This window comes from Notothenia rossii, assembly GCF_949606895.1.
Source record: "Notothenia rossii genome assembly, chromosome: 4".
Lineage (NCBI taxonomy): Eukaryota > Metazoa > Chordata > Actinopteri > Perciformes > Nototheniidae > Notothenia > Notothenia rossii.
In genome coordinates this window covers 84,302,591-84,319,036 of record NC_136902.1, presented here as the reverse complement: position 1 = coordinate 84,319,036, position 16,446 = coordinate 84,302,591, and the positions used below count along the sequence as shown (strand labels likewise).

General features: G+C 38.8%; 2 protein-coding genes across 4 annotated transcripts; one reads left to right on the top strand and one right to left on the bottom strand.

The window, feature by feature from the left end:
• Positions 1–498: 498 nt before the first annotated feature.
• Positions 499–5,342, top strand: LOC307034946 (sialate O-acetylesterase-like; the record flags this gene model as incomplete). Its single annotated transcript, XM_079673869.1, has 9 exons — positions 499–583; positions 850–1,025; positions 1,220–1,358; positions 1,633–1,801; positions 1,963–2,045; positions 2,128–2,261; positions 2,999–3,153; positions 3,733–3,919; positions 4,359–5,342. The coding sequence occupies 9 exons, from the start codon at positions 499–501 to the stop codon at positions 4,653–4,655; spliced, it is 1,425 nt and encodes a 474-aa protein (XP_079529995.1). The 3' UTR covers positions 4,656–5,342.
• tbrg1 (transforming growth factor beta regulator 1) lies at positions 5,209–13,289 on the bottom strand. Of its 3 annotated transcripts, XM_079677853.1 has the most exons (16): positions 13,026–13,289; positions 12,289–12,421; positions 11,550–11,607; positions 11,359–11,441; positions 11,182–11,218; positions 10,760–10,822; positions 9,875–10,111; positions 9,611–9,681; positions 8,649–8,881; positions 8,410–8,546; positions 8,083–8,229; positions 7,286–7,383; positions 7,090–7,200; positions 6,517–6,662; positions 5,892–6,000; positions 5,209–5,793 (listed from the first exon to the last, which is right to left on the bottom strand). In XM_079677853.1, the coding sequence occupies exons 2-15, from the start codon at positions 12,405–12,407 to the stop codon at positions 5,906–5,908; spliced, it is 1,635 nt and encodes a 544-aa protein (XP_079533979.1). In that variant the 5' UTR covers positions 12,408–12,421; positions 13,026–13,289; the 3' UTR covers positions 5,209–5,793; positions 5,892–5,905. The 3 variants fall into 3 exon arrangements, with proteins under 3 accessions (XP_079533979.1, XP_079533978.1, XP_079533980.1); XM_079677852.1 differs by having other exon boundaries at positions 5,209–6,000; positions 13,026–13,287; XM_079677854.1 differs by lacking the exon at positions 10,760–10,822 and having other exon boundaries at positions 5,209–6,000.
• Positions 13,290–16,446: the final 3,157 nt, after the last annotated feature.

The window sequence follows — 16,446 nt, the reverse complement described above, 5'->3', positions numbered from 1 at the left end:
ACTATTCAGACAGTTAGGTTGTAGGTTAGGTTGTAGGTTAGGTTGTAACAGCTTTCATATAATAATTTGGTCTCTGTCAAAAACTGGCTCAGGTTACATGACAAGGAGGGAGTCCATGTAAGGGATGTACTTACAATACAATAATAGGCTACACATATTAGACTAAGGTTATTTGAAACTATCAATATGGTGAGTAAATAGATGAATGTGATCAAGGGTAGTGTTGAAGGTGCAGAAGTAAAGTCAGCTGAGTCACCAGTTTTTTTTTAAAGCTTTCAGTTCCCCCTCCCTCTCTTTCCCTTCCCTCTCTGTCTCAGCTATTTGCACTTTTAAAATCATGTCTCGATTGTAAAATTTGACTTGGATGTAACCCTTGGCCTTCATTTAACGATAACAGTGCCTTGTGAGGCGCTAAACAAATGTTGAAGCTCAGAAAGTTTGAACCTGCATTTGGTCATCTTAAATAATGTGGTTTGATCCCCAGCTTCTCTAGGCAACATGTCAAAGTGTCCGTGGGACTTTGCTCCTGATTGGCTCCACCAACAGTGTGTTATTGTTAGTCTCCCTGAGAAGGTGGCACCTTGTATCTTAGCCTCTTCCTCAGTATAAGTGAGTGTTAATGCTGACTGGAAAAGCACTTTATAAATGCAGTTGATTTACATTTTTAGAGACCGTGGTTTTAGATTATTCACTGGTGTATCGCTCATAGCTCCTCAGTCCCCTCTCCTTGATGCATTTTACAAATTGAGGTTCATCCAAGATGGATTGCTGAGATAGATTTCCGGGTCAAGTGCCAGAGGAATGAGGAGCCCAGCATGCACAACATTGGGAAATTAGAAGAGCCCTAAGTGTCACTGACTGTCTTTACAGGTACCTGGCGGGTCACTCTAGACCCTGTTGAAGCGGGAGGTCCATACAATGTGACAGCAGCCGTGCAGAACATCACAGCTGTTCTGACAGACGTGCTGTTTGGAGACATTTGGCTGTGTGGAGGGCAGAGCAACATGTTGTTTGAAGTATCTAAGGTAGGCTGAACCAGGTGAACACCTGTGTGTCTTTCTGATCTGACCATCTCTCAAAAATGTGCAGTACAAGTCAGAAAAGCCTAAACTAGACAAAAGAGGTTGCACAAATAGATTAGTGCCATGAAGCATTCCAGATGTATGGGACTCTGTTTGATATGTATATATTTATTCATTTTGTATTTATTCTTCAATAGGTCTTCAATGCATCAGAGGAGCTGAAGCGTGCAGCACATTATCCTAATGTGAGGACTTTTATGGCAACCCAGGTCCAGAGCACAACTGAGCAAACTGATTTGATTGACGTCCAAATTCCCTGGTCTGTGCCGCCATTATGTGGGTTTAAGATATTTATTTTATTCATAAAATGGTTTAAATCTGTGTTTGCAGATTAAAGGTTTAGGTGGGTTACTTAACTGCAACTGAACCTGTCTTAACTGCTTTGAAATAGAAACATGCATCCTCAGTCACATGTTCATGAGTCCAAGCTAGTGTTTGTTTAGTTGCATCACAGCGATGTAATCAACCATGTTGGTATTTGTTTATGTGTGTTTTTATCACCTTTTTGCATTCTGCTGATTGACTACTTAACAGGCAGGATTTGTTCCAGATCTGTCCGGTTTCTCTGCAGTGTGCTGGCTCTTTGGTCGTGATTTGTATGATAAGCTGCAGTACCCCATAGGACTGGTGGAGTCCTGTTGGGGGGGCACACCTATCGAACCCTGGTGCTCTCCAAGAGCACTACAGAAGTGTGGACTACTACAGCAGCCTGTAGCCGGGTACGTTTCAGGGATTCAATAAAGATATAGATACAGTATTATATCATTATATTATGTTTTGTCATACAGATCGATTTCCAAACACACATTAAGTAGTGCTTTAATGTTGTATATTAACTAACTACAAGGTTGACTCTTTATTACACCTTACATTCTTTCAGTCCCAAAGTCAATTCAGTGTTGTGGAATGCAATGATCCACCCACTGCTGAGCATGACCATCAAAGGAGCCATCTGGTACCAAGGTTAGACCAGCTGCTGCAAAGGTTTCTGATGTTCATGGATGTCCTGCATGTACTGTATACGCCTTGTGTTGGTTGCTCTTAGGTGAGGCTAACACAAATTATCATCAAGAGAAGTACAACTGTTCCTTCCCTGCTATGATTGATGACTGGAGGATGGCGTTTCATCAGGGCTCAGGAGGGCAGACGGCTCTCGATTTCCCTTTTGGATTTGTCCAGGTATGTAACATTAATGATTTTAGTTTTAATAGCAAAATCCCACTACAGGAAATTGTCCCTTTTAGATGCTTTTTTCCCCCCCAAAGATTTATTAGTCATTTTTCAAAATCCAAAGGAACCAGTGAAAAATGTACATAAATCCATAGCCCTGCACTTATTTAAAAATAAAAGTAGTCACTTTTAAAGTTTATTAGCCTTTTACTTTATTGCCTTTTCCAAAACGGAGAATGACAGAATTGAGTTTCAACTAAATTATGACTTGGTCACAGAAAACTAATGTGAAATGCTAAGTAAATATTCAAAGCATTAGCTGTTTTGTTGCTTCTTTTGGCTTCTATTTTGAAAATCAAGCCTCATTGTCAGCTCTCTGTCAGGATTTATTTTTATAATTTTTTTATTTTGTACATCCAAACTATAATTTATTTGTACTTGCAGCTGTTTACCTTAAAACAAAACAAAACTAGTGACGCCTATCCGATGTATGTATGCTTGTGTGTGTGTGTGTCCGGCACCGGCATTTGTTTTCAATGGATATTATGATACTGTGACATTTGAGTAGCGTGAAGTAACCACAGACACTTGTCACGTCCATGGACTCGCAGGAGTACTTTACTGCTGAATGAATACTGAGGGAAACATTGTTTCTTTGCCTTTTTGTTTTTGTTAAATAAAATAAAAAACCTGGCGTTTCATAGTTTCAGGGGGAACACTAATCCATGATTTATTTGCACTTCCAGCTGAGTACCTGCGAAAAAGAATCCAAAAGTGACGCCTATCCGAATATCCGCTGGCACCAGACAGCAGACACCGGCTTTGTCCCAAATCTCCGGATGCAGAAAACTTTCATGGCTGTGGCTATGGATTTGCCAGATGAAAAATCTCCCTATGGCACGTAAGGATTGTATTAACATGAACTCATAGCATATGACCCTGTACAACACCAGGGACAATTACCTTGCTTTTTACAAGCATTTGGTGATACCTTAGGGTGATTGGCATATAATGTTTATAGGTGATTAGCTAATGGAAACACATAAACAACAACTCTTTCAGTAGATTTGGTCAATTCTTACATGTCACAATTCAATGTAACCCAACTCTTGTTTTGAGAGAAGAGGTACCGAAGGTCAGTGTTTTTTTTTAATCTACCATATCAGATCAAACTTAAATGCTAAAATAAAAAAATGCTGATGTTGCAATTGTTTGAACTGGAGAATGGAGCTCAAATCATTCATTTCCATATGTTTCTGATCTGCCTTCCAGCGAGTCATTTTGACAATTTCAAGATATCTGGGAACGAATCCAAAAAACGATTTGCTGCCACAAAGTGAATCCTAGGCATAATTCTCACAACAACAGACTTTCTTATGTAATGAAGTAGTACTGTGTTTGTAGTAAATTACAAACACAGAAACAGCTATCTGCTGTTTTTATGTCTTGACCTGAATCTAGTGTGATTTTGTTGTTTCAGGATCCATCCCCGAGACAAGCAGGACGTAGCCTTCAGACTGTCATTGGGAGCAAGGGCAGTGGCGTATGGTGAGCAGGACGTGGCCTTTAGTGGACCTTTCCCCAGCCAAATCCTGTCCACTCCAAAGTATCTCAACATTACCTACGACCAGAAAGTCTCTGTCACTCCTTCTGAAAACATCTTTGAGGTAAGGCTGGCAGCGGCACATTCAGTATGACATCTTTCCCATATTTACCTGCTGGCTTTATTAAATATGCTAACAAAAAGAATAGCTAGGGCTGCTCAATGAATCGTATTTTAATCGCAATTACGATGTTGGCTTGCAGCGATTATGAAGACAACATAATCGAAATAAAACGATTATTTTTATTTTTTTCAGTTGAAATATAATTACAGTTCAGAGTAATCAACTGTTAAAAACATACTGTTCCTTTTTTTCTCCAATAAATGGATGTTCTCAAAGTAAATGGATAATCGTTTTTAATAATCATGATATCAATTATTGACCAAAATAATCGAAATTAGGATTTTTGCCATAATCGAGCAGCCCTAGCTTTACCATAAGACAGGGTTTATGTTTGCACCAATAATTTCTTGCTAAATAAATACAATTCTCTCCTATTAAGATCTGCTGCTCAGAGAGTGAGTCTCCATGGGATCCTAAGGCTCATTGGGTTCCAGCTCCCATCATGCAGTCGGGTCTGACCACTGTCCAGTTATCTACCAGCGTGTGTTCTCCCACTGAACAAGTAGCTGCTCTGCGGTATGCATGGAGAGACTGGCCCTGTGACTTTAAAGCCTGTCCAATCTACAGCGCCAGTAAGATTTTACCTGCTCCTCCTTTTATTGCCAACCGCACTCCAGCCAAAGTAATCAATGAAGACCAAATGAGGAACAGTCTGCCTTTGTTCAAATCAACATAAGCTGATCTCTCAATGAAGTGGAATTAGGCAAATGAATGACTTTAAACAGGATAATTGAGACTGTGAAACTAAGGAGCTGAAAACAATCTGACGCGATCGTGGATTGTTACTGAGAAAAGCTCAATATTCCTTTCTTTTTTTTTTACAGATATCAAGGATCATTTTAGAGGGAAGGAGTTTTTTTTTTAATGGTTTATGACTAGACAATTACTTTTGGTATTCAATAAGTGAATTGGTTAGTCTTAGAGGGGGGAGTGACCGATCCTACAAATTACTAATTGAAAAATACTGTGTTCAATTTATGGCATCTGGATGCAAAGCTCATCCTCATTTATTGAACAAATGTGCTCAGTTTTTCTGAAAGAGTCCAAACAATCAAAGGAGAATAATGAAACAAGATTATTGCTGCTATATCACGTCTTGGTTGGAAAGCTCGGCAGTTGCACCTGTCAGCCTGGTGGGAAAGATGTTTACTTTTATTTTAAAGATGTTTTTTAATCAGTCCTTCTCAAATTTAAATACTGAATGTTAAGTACAAAAAGAAATTGCTGGATGTAGGTAGAAACACATGACAAAGGTTTTATTTGAACAAAACTCTGAAGTGTACAACACAAATCAGTCGTTATGACGAAATGTTTGAACAAATACATGTGAAATAAACAACTGTGTGTGTGTGTTGCATTCAAAGCCATTGTTTTTATGTTACAGTAAAACAGAGACAGTAGAAAAATAATCTACTAACTGGAAAACAAAATTGTAATTGCAACTTAATTTCGGGTACCAACAGTTATATATTTATGCCACAGTGCGCCATTTACCAAACCTTGTATACTTTTTTTATTCAGCAGATGTCCCAATAAGTAAAAAAAAAAAGGTGTGTTTATTTTGAATGTAACTTTACAAACAAAAATGAAATTGTCATAACAGCTATGGTGGGTTAATGTGGCTATTAGCACTTTAAGCACACAACTTGTCTTCAATGTTCATTCTGGAAATTATTGAAAAAATGACATGACACAGAAATAAGCATCAACTATGCTAGCACACATCCCCAGTAAAGTTCCCAGCTGTCTGCAACTAGCTCGAAGATGAAAAACAATAAATAACAAAGGCTTGAGTTCCTGAATGCCTCGGTTTCCTACATGTTTGAACCATAAAGGAAAAGGGAGGAAAAAACAATATTGGCTTTGTAAATAAAAACAAATTTTCCAAGGATTGCGTCCATGTGTGACCGACCTTGCCCTCCAGGATCAGGAGCTGAAATAGGAGGTAGAGGGCTTCATGTTGATGGTGGGGGAGGTCAGGTGGTGCTGGTGAGAGGAGCTAGGGGACTGCGGTGCCTGTCCTGAGGAAAGACAAAAGGATCAAAAGTACAAGCATCACAATCAATGCAGAGAGATCAACATTAAGCATTAAACAAATACAAGGGTATTAGAAAAGTACTTTGAAATATTCGTCATTTGGCCATACTTCTAAAACCTTGCTGTAACTTCTGTAAAGGTATACTTTTTTTTTTGTATTATGCTATTTACATCAGAGGCCTGGAAGGGCACTAGGTGGGGAAAGGAGGGTTACTCACACACAAAGTATAACCATAGCATTTATTGCTCATACATTTTGACAGCAGCTGTCAATAAATAAGACTGGTATTTGTTTTCCCACCAAGGGATTCTTACGTGTGACTTCTTAGCCACTGACCCAGCTGTTAAGCCTAGTTCATATGTAGGATGTACTGATTTTACAGCACACGCAATAATCAAGAGCCTTATGAATGTAACACAGAAATAACAAAGCATGAGGTCATCTTAACTACAGTCAAGCTAAAAAGATTGCCACTTTAGAAAACTGATATTTAGGAAACCTGTTATGTGCTCCGTCTTGATGCTCTCTTCAAAGCCCTGGTGTCTCTGGTAAGCCTCGAAGTTGACGGAGGCATCGTCCTCCGAGAGGCTGTGAGGAACCTGGCCATCGCCGGGGCGGCACACCTCAAAACGTATCCATCGGTAGCTAAATAAAGAAGAGAAAATTAGAAAAAAACATTTTTGGTGACATTTGGACTTTTAGTAGGTATTTTTGTACAAAGTTGAGTAAAATATATTATTGTAGTATGTATTAACCAAGGCTGCCTGTTTCCCTGACCTGAAAATGTTACTTACCACTTGTTAATGTATCCTTAGGAAAGTTTTTAAATATGTAATATCAAGGTTTACATGTCACCTAGAAAAATCATCAATATAGGATGTGAAATATATTTCATATATGTCTTTGTTTGTGAACACTTCTTTAAACTTACTTCTTCTACACTTACTACACCAGGTCTTTGTTATAGTGATGAAAAACTAAGGTCAACAAGCCTACTGCTTTACAGCTGAAGCCTACAATGTTGTTATTCATATTCTTAAATGATGTTCTGCATGGTGTGTTTCATATTTACTTGCTACATTTGCGTGCTCCAGGACAACTCTGGATGAGATTCTGGATGGTTGGGTGTGAGAAGCCGAAGAAATCAGCTCCTGACGGCATGATGGGCACCACAGACTTGGAACTAAGAAAAGGACACGTTGACAGATTATGATTTCATTCCAAAAGTTATGCCAATAAATCCAAGTCTTTGTGGTAAATGTTGGTACCTGACCGACGCGATGACCTTCAGTAAATTGGAGTGGCATGTGAGGGCCGAGGTGGCCACGATGGCATTCTGAGGATCTTCTTCAGGCACAATCTCAAACTATGGGGGACAATATCAGATTGCATGTGTCAATAAAAAAATGTATTCATACCATTTCAAACTGAATGAAACTCAACAAGGTAGTAAGTGGCAACTTTCTTGTGGAGACTTGGATCTAAATAATTCAATTCTTAAAGTGGACCTATCATGCTATATTTGAATAACATAGTGTAGGACCATACCTATATAAGGCATATTTATACTTTTTATTTTTCAAAATACCAAACAGATCATGCATTTTAGCCATTTCTCATTTCGCTCAATTTAACAGTCTTTGCATGGGCTGATCTGTGAGAACAGCACCATCTACAGGCCTGGCATATGTACTACAGCGTCTCCAGCGCTTTCGAACGGCAATGTCCGTGGCTGTCTCCTCCTGATTGGTGGATTTGGCCCAATAGCCGTAGCGCCACTTCTGTGACGTCATAGAAGTGTTCAAATCTGGATCAGTCTGTATCAGATCCGTTGCAGCCCCTTTTTAAGAGATTTGGGTATGGAGGAAAATAGAGAGGGTTGTGTTTTCTGACACTTGGTGAGTTCCCTGGAACACCGGGGAAACATATTCATGTATAACAGACGTACAAAAGTGCATTTTGCATGATAGGTCCCCTTTAAATAATGGCTTTTCCTTTATGCTTTTTGGTGTTTTCCCTTTCTTATTTGCACTTAGCAAACCTGACTTCAATAAAAAGTGTGTACCTGTGGACCTGCTCCACTATCCTTGATTTGGCAGGTGTAGAGGCACTGCTGGTCGGGGTTTTTCATGCTGGCAAAGACTCGAGTGCTGCAGAAGCCCACCGGGTAAATGGCACACTCATCATGGAAAAGCATTCTGTCTGTGATGATCTGGAAATCAGTCAAATGTTTGTATTTGGTGAGTAGTTTCAAATTAAAGAGGCTGTTGAGAGGGTTACTTGAAAATGTAACACTTATAATAGTTAATTTAAAACAAAAAAAAGTAGGTATTTAAAAAGAAAATGGTAGGATAAAGATAAATCTTGCATGTGAGTGAAGCCAGAAACGGACCTCTCCCAGGCTGTAGACGGTTAATCCTCCCAATACGATGGGAAAGACAGGACGCCCAGATGAGTCCAGATGGATGGGCTGCACCAGCTTGCGAGACCCGTCTGCTAGCTTTCTCTTCTTAGTCGTCTTCTTTGGAACTGAAGAAAAACAATAGATCATATGACATAATGGGCTAACTGTCTGAAAGAGAAATGTGGACCATTTCAATGACATCTATTCTCAATATGCATGGCACTCACATTCCTCTTTGCCATTTTCCTTGCCTCGCTCTTTCCTTTCCTTCTTGGGTTTTTTAAGAGATCCCTCTTCCCCTGTTGACACCACTGAGGTCAGGCTATGCCCCCCAGACAGGCCTGAAGCCCCTGAGGTTGAAGCTGCAGGAGGAACAGGTGGATGAGTGCTAGAGCTAGGTGTTGGTAGCATATCTCCTTCTGTCAAAGACTGGTACTGCAGCAATGACTTCAGTAAGAACCTTGAAGTGAAAATGCATACGTTTTTTGTTAAAAGAGATGAAAAGATGACACTTAACTTCAAGTCCTACTTCTAACGATCACAACAGCACATTCATCATGATCAATATTAGAAGAAAAAAACATTCCTCGCTGAAGCAGGGTATATGCAGGAATCCTGAAGTCAGATGTAAAACATTTTAAGACCTTTTTTAAGACCCTTTCCATACATTTTAAGACCTCATCAGCCATTTTGAGTTTTAACCGGTTACCTTGGCGACACACTTGACCTCACATTGACTATATACAGTATTGATTGTCCTTCCTCCTTATCTTCCAACCATTTGGACACAAACTTGCATTTCCCCATAACGATGTTGCTTAGCAACCGGCGTAAACGGAGCTTCGCGAGCTATCAAGCAGTGAGCGTGCGATGTCCTGTTCAGATGACGTCAGATCCAACGGGATGCCATAAATAAACTACACAGAATCACACTACACACCTACGCAATGATTACATTCAGGCAGACTGTAGAACACAACCTCTTTGGACAATTGATATACTTATTGAAAACAAGCTACAAAAAGTAATACCTTGGAAAATGCCGTTTAATACTTTTTAATAGCCTTCATTTTCACTAAATAGATTTATCAACTTTTAACACTTTTTAAGACTCCGCGGACACCCTGTGAAGAGACACATTTTTAAACATCATGGAAAACATAAGCATAGCAGAAACATATCCGCTCACCTCCGCTCCTCCTTAGCTCTTAGGAACTTCTCTTCTAAATGGGCGACTTCGTCACAGAGGGCTGCATTCTCCTGTGGAATAAACTGTATTACAGCAATGAAACTGATCCTGAGAATAACCTAAATAAAAAAAATGAAACTGCAGACTATTAACGATTGAAAGGTTCTAACAATCTTTACAATATCATACCAAAAGCCTTAAGCATGCTGTTAGAAACAACACAAAAAACCCTCATAGCTTTCCATGCGTCCACAGTTCACTCACAAATATCATGGCGCGGGCTGCTTTACTCAGTCTGAGGTACTTGAGTCGGTACTTTTCATTTAGTTTTTTCCGTGGACCCCTCTTCATATTGCTCCTGTGCTCTGAGGAACTGGTGGGGGATGGGAAGGCGTGTGCCGAGGCCCCTGATCCAGAACTGGAGAGGGTGTTGTGCTGCGGAGAGCCGAGGAAAGACTGCGCAGTGTAGGCCTGCAGAGCCTGCTGCCTCTCCTCGTCCGTCTGTGGGGAAACACAGGACCCAGATGTGTTCATGTGCACAAGGTGAACCTGAGGCTGATGCTTGTGTGGCCTTATGGATGATGGATGGAAATACAGACTGACATGTAAACGATGAAATAACACTGATGGAGCTTACATTGAAACTGCTGTATGACAAACAGTGAAAGTAACTCAAACCAAAATGTACATCTTCAAAACTGAAAAAAATGATATATAAAATAATTGTTTGACTTTGAATTAATCTCTAATATGGCTCACAGATCCTGCTGCTGATCAACATTTAACCCTGCTCACCTTCAGCCTCTATGGTGAAAGTATTATTACTAAAGCAGTTAAACAAATATTGAAGGCTTAGTAGTGCAGAGTAATTCAAGTTATGTCCTTTACAAGCATGTTATTAAAGTAAGCTAATAAATAGCAGATATCCTAGAACATTACACCAGCTTATCAGAGTGCCAGATAGCATTACACATTCGCAACTACCAAGTTAGCTAATACAGTTAATCTATATAATCGAACTAGAGTTTTGGACCCAGATCTTGTGTGGACAGTCAGTATTTATTCACGATAAATCTATTTATTCATTTCAGGATCCAATTATTGTTTGGGTTTCGTGTGAATTTGGCGATAGTGTCCGATTTAACTCACCAGCAGTGCAAAGACTCCGTTTCTGTTCTCAATCCTCTTGAATCTCCTGCTGCCTTTTTGTGTCTGAAACATATAGTGAGACTCAGGCCAATGCACGGGGCTATAATAGCCACATTGTTGTTCCCAAAAGCCATTTTAGATGAATTTCACCACTATTAGATACAGCAGGTTTAAGGCTTCTGTATTCGAGCACAGAGCATTGTTTGTTTCGACTGCAGCTCAGAAATGTCGGTCTCTTTTGAAAGTCGTGAAATAAGCCTAAAGAAGCAAGATGGCAAAACATGGAGAAAGAAAAGATAGTGGCAGAAACAACAGATGACACATGTACTGTATCGACTGAACTGACACAAATGTTAAATGGAGGTGCACGTCATCACACTCAACAGCAGAGGGTTGCTGTCAGACTTAAACACCATTCTTACCTCGCGGTACATGACTGCCTCCAGACTGGACTTTGCGCTGCCGAGAAGAAAAACAACGAGATAAGCAGAGTCTAATTGTATCAAGTGTTATGGTCTACTCAAAAAATGTATGATTCACGATGTGGATGAACATATGAGCAAATTAGGCAAACATTTAGTAAAAATAGCGAGGATTACTTGGATTGAACAAGTCCCCTGTCGATGATTCTCTGTTTGATCTCCTTTATGTGCATAGGACGTCCCGCTTCTTCCAATACAATCTACATCACAGACAGGAGAAGCCAACAAAAACATTTACCAAAAAATCTCCAAACAGTTGATTGTGGTAAATTGTTTTAGTGACACCAAACTGAGTAAATAGTAAATACCTGTGCAGCGTCGAGCCATGTCAGGTTTGGCTTCTCTGCAATGTCACTGGGCGGTTCGCTGCAATAAGACACGGCTTATTATCATCCAGTGCAATATTGTATTTCGTAATTATTATTTATTTCTAGTTGGAAATCATTACATGTGAAATATGATTATATCAGTATATCAATAAAACTGCATCACTGAACTACTATGTATATATTTAGAACTTAACATGTGTAATATAGATATTTTATATTAAATGATGTTAAAAAAGGAAAATACTCAAATTATATAGGTCAAGAATCTAAAAGCACTTTTAAATAATGGAATCCCCTCTGATTTGTATTATAATTTCATTATACCTCTTGTATCGGCACGGCTTTCCATTTGTCATATAAAAACAGCACATATTTTTATTTTATTTGTACGGGCATATCTATATTTCATCTATATTGCACGTAAATATTGCTATATTTCTATGTTATAATAGTTTTAGTTTATCATTGTTTTATTCGATGGTCCTTTTTAAAAAATGTATCTTCTTTGACTGTGCTTATGTATACAACAAGGCAAATTCCTCTTATGTGTTAGCCTCCTTGGCATTAAAACCTGTTTCTGAACTCCCAGGGATGCTATTCTGTACTGTAGCAATACCACTATGCAATCTTAAATGATTATTATATCTTATTATCTTATCATATATTTCACAGTGTATGTTCTCCAAAATCAGTTATTCTACACTTTATCTTCTACAACCTCTCCAGAGTCTCAGCGGCCCCAGATAGACTTGCAATGCTGTCCAGCGCAGGAAACAGAGAGTAGCTCCCCTGCCCATCAGCCTCCATCTCAGATTCAAACGTGTTGAGTGAATCCATAGGAGACGGGGACACTGTGAAGACAAACACATGAAAAAAGTATCATCTGTCTGCAGGTAACTCGCCAGAGGTGGGAAGGAACTTGGTACATTTACTCAAGTACTGTACTTAAGCACAATTTTCAGAAACCTGTAATTTACTGAATGTTTTGCTACTTCTTATTTCTACTCAACTACAATTCAGAGGTAAATTGTGTACTTTAACTCCACTACATTTATGTAATACCTTTAGTTACTTTCAAGATTTTGATTAATAATGTGAAACACAAAAAACACATACAAAGGACTTTAGTTATACCTGGAGTAATATTACAAGCTATCCTGTAGTTAGGTAAATAAATCTAGGACAAGTACTTTTGGTACTTTAAGTATATTTTTATGCTAATATTTGTGTAATTGTACTTGTAACAGAGTATTCCTACACTCTAGTACTTCTACGTTTACTTAAGTACAATATCTGAGTACTTCTCCCATCTATGACGCCAGGCAGAATAACATTAGCGACAAGGGAACACACGCACACATCTGCAAATAGCGTAGCTAAGGCATGCTAATAGAAGCTCATAGATGCTAATAACGTTACTACAACAGAAGAGGTTATTTAGAATTAAATACACACCTCAGTGAATCTGCAGCAAACCCGCAAACCCACTCCTTTCCGTTTGTGCTCCCGTTTGTTTGTGTCCGGGTGTCAACCGGAACCTTCAGGTGCCTTCATCGTATTGTTTACAACCATATTGTCTTAATACTCGCATTATCACTCAGCAGCAGCTTCCGTAGAAATGCAATACCGTATGGAAATGGGACAGATGAAAAGATCCGAAGTATGGTTTTAAAACGCCATTATCAACGTGATAGAGGAACATAAATCGGTGGCTGCCGGACATTATTCTGGGAAACATTTTCTCAACCGGATATCCGGTTTTAATTTGGATAAAACTATCATTTTTTCTTTTATTTGCTCAATGTTTTCCTTGGCATTGAACAATTACCTAAAAAAATCTTCTGATAAAAAAATTCAAAATAACTGATATTTCATTAAAGGGCCAGTGCATTTATTATATTATATATTATATTATATTCAATTCATTATTTAGAAAGATGTTATGGGGAAATTAATCGGATCTCGGAGAAAAACAAGAAGGGTACGAATCCTAGTGGAAGCAAAAGGGACATTCGTTGACAGAAAACAAGTATAAACATTGGTTTGGACTTTCCTCAATAGTTATCACAGATGATGGACAGGTGTTCTCAGAAGTAGCCTTGTTTCAGCTGGAAAGATAATGTTAATTCATACTACTGATGTTTTTTAGAAGCTTAAGCAAAAACGTGGCCAACAACACTCAACAGTGGAGTGGTGATACTTGGAGGATCCTTACACTGATTCGCCACCAGAGGGCTCTGGTGCACCAGCCACGTTAGAATTGTTACTGACACAATTCAGGAGGAGTCTAAGGTAAGTGACACATACTTGTTTGGCTTTACTTAAACGTATCAACATACCCTTTAACCAGGACTCTTGGGAAATGGCGAACATTTCAATAAACTATAAACATTTAAAATAGTAGAGGCCAGGGGTGTCCACACTTTTTTAACCGAGGGCCACACACAAATGTACGAAGAGCTGGGCCACTAACTAGAGGTAGGCTATATTGCTTCATAAGTTCAGTTAGAAGTTAGTAAAATCAATCAAATGTAGGATGCTTGTGAGTGTTAGCGGCTCATCCCTTAAAACAGAAGCCTCAGATTGATTATAATAAGGAGAACTATATAGGAAGGGTTTATGTCAAGCTTGTTATGTAAATAAGTAATTGGGCTTTTTCTTATCAACTAAGATATGTTTCCAACTTTAATTAACACATGAATACTACTGTGTAATATATTTTTACATTTAAGAAGTAAAATATAAGACAAGCATCATTTGTGGGCCATATTCCATTATACTTTTTAAATTTGCTGAGGGCCGATTCAACATGGTCCGTGGGCCGCATTGGGCCCCCGGGCCGTAGTTTGGACACCCCTGCCTGGTAATGGCTATTGGCCTCATGTTTAAAAGCACTGTCTTGAACTGGACCAGCTTTCTATTCAGCTGTTGGAGTGATCTAAAGGAGACTACCGTACCTCTTACCGTAAGAACTATCTGAATAAAGGGGCTCATCATGCAGGATGAAATAAAGACACAACTTTTTTTATTTTGAATTTTTGATATTTAAATATATTAAAAGGATATAACCCTAGGTATCCTATTTGCAAGGCGGTCCTCTGGGCACAAATAACAATACCAATGTTACATATCATAACATACGCAACAAACACATTGCAGTGTTTCCCCTAGGATGGAGTCATAGCAGCGGTGCTAAGGCACGTGGGCCCAGCATATTGTGAGCGCGGAGCGCGTGGAATTTTTTAGTGTGTGCGAAGTGTGCCCCGCCAATTTGTTTCTATGTGTCAGCACAAGAAAGGCTCTAGCCTAGTACCAGGGCCGGTTCTAGACAATTTACTGCCCTAGGTGAGATTTTAGGCGACATTTTATGTGTAAAGAATAAATGAAAAATCTCTCCAAAAGACAAATACACTGCAAAAACAAAAACTTATTGACATAGGTAATAGACGTCAAAATGGCTTCAAATGTATTCAGTATTGTATGAAAATGTTTGAATTGGGGGGTGGACATCAGAAGATTTTTTTTTTAACATTTTACAGTAAAATGCTTCAATGTGGTGCACTTTGAGCACACAATTACTAGAGACCTGATCTAGGGGGCACAACTCTAAAACGCCCATATGAAAAAGTTTGGTTTACATTTTAATCATCAAATAAGTATGTGAACATAACCAATAACCTACCATAGCCAATAACAAATAAATGTAGCTTATTTTATTGTTGTTGTTCATTCATATCTTATTTTACCTAGTTGACATTTATTTATTTATGCATATTTGTGTATCTCTCCAACTTTAAACAATATTTTTGGTTAACTGTCCTATAGTATACATTGGAATGATTTCAAACCTGTTTTTATTTATCCTAATAATTATAAAGGAGTGCCTTGGAAATATGTGTTTACATAATTTGTGGTCAAAACGTTTGAGACCCACTGAGATAACTTAGACTAAAATTAATCTAAATACTCAGAGAGTCCTTTACCCCTCTGAGCCTCTCAGTCCAACAGGAGAGTTCTCCTCCACCATGGTTGTAGAAACATCTACTTCTTATATCCTTTGGCGCAGCTAGCACCAGATTCTAATAACAACAGCGCCGGTACCGGTGCGCCCTCTCCCTTGCTCGCTCTCTCTCTACCACGCTCGCACTTTGGCTGTGAGCTGCGGGAGCCTGATAAGTTATGCCAACTTATGGTTCACTTTCATCACTTACAGTGACTTACTTTTTCTTTTTTTCTTTTTTGAGTACCTGGCTGGCGCCTCCTAGCAGCGGCGCTCATATTTCAGCAGCGGCGCTGCGCCGCCACTATTTGTATATAGGGGAAACACTGCATTGATAACTCGCTCAACCTGTCCCACCCTCACATCCAGCTTTCAGCTAGAGTCAAATAAAACAATTACAATGGCAAATAATGAATCAATCGCATCATTACAGGAAGCAAAAGCCTCCAGTTTCATTAAAAGTGCCAAATTAAAAGCATGGACAGTTTATATAAGATATGAATATGAAAATGTCCTGAAAAGGAGCTCTCTTTATTTTGATTTTCTGTTTTTCATTTTTCTGGCACCTTCAGTGTCTCTAAATAATATCTCCTCTTATGATTGCCTAATGCCTTACACGATGTTGTACATACCTACATGTTTGTGTGGTTGTTTTATCTGCACAGAACTGCATGGTATACTGTGAGTTCATTATCAGTTTACTGAGAAATCAACATCTAAAATCATAATTCACAGTAGAGTTATTGCTTTTCTGTTATTCTGACATGTTTGGAAGCAATGAATGGGATCAATTTCCCTCAAATCTGATTTACTTTGTATCAGTCTTTTTTTACGATCACCAAACATTCACAGTAATGGTTAACCTAAATGATAAAG

Coding starts and splice junctions, on each gene's coding strand:
- tbrg1 (XM_079677853.1), bottom strand. CDS start 12,407: ATGGATTCACTCAACACGTTTGAATCTGAGATGGAGGCTGATGGGCAG. Junction 8,547..8,648: donor GGAAAATGGCAAAGAGGAAT/GTGAGTGCCATG, acceptor GTTTTTCTTCAG/TTCCAAAGAAGACGACTAAG. Junction 8,230..8,409: donor CCGTCTACAGCCTGGGAGAG/GTCCGTTTCTGG, acceptor ACTGATTTCCAG/ATCATCACAGACAGAATGCT.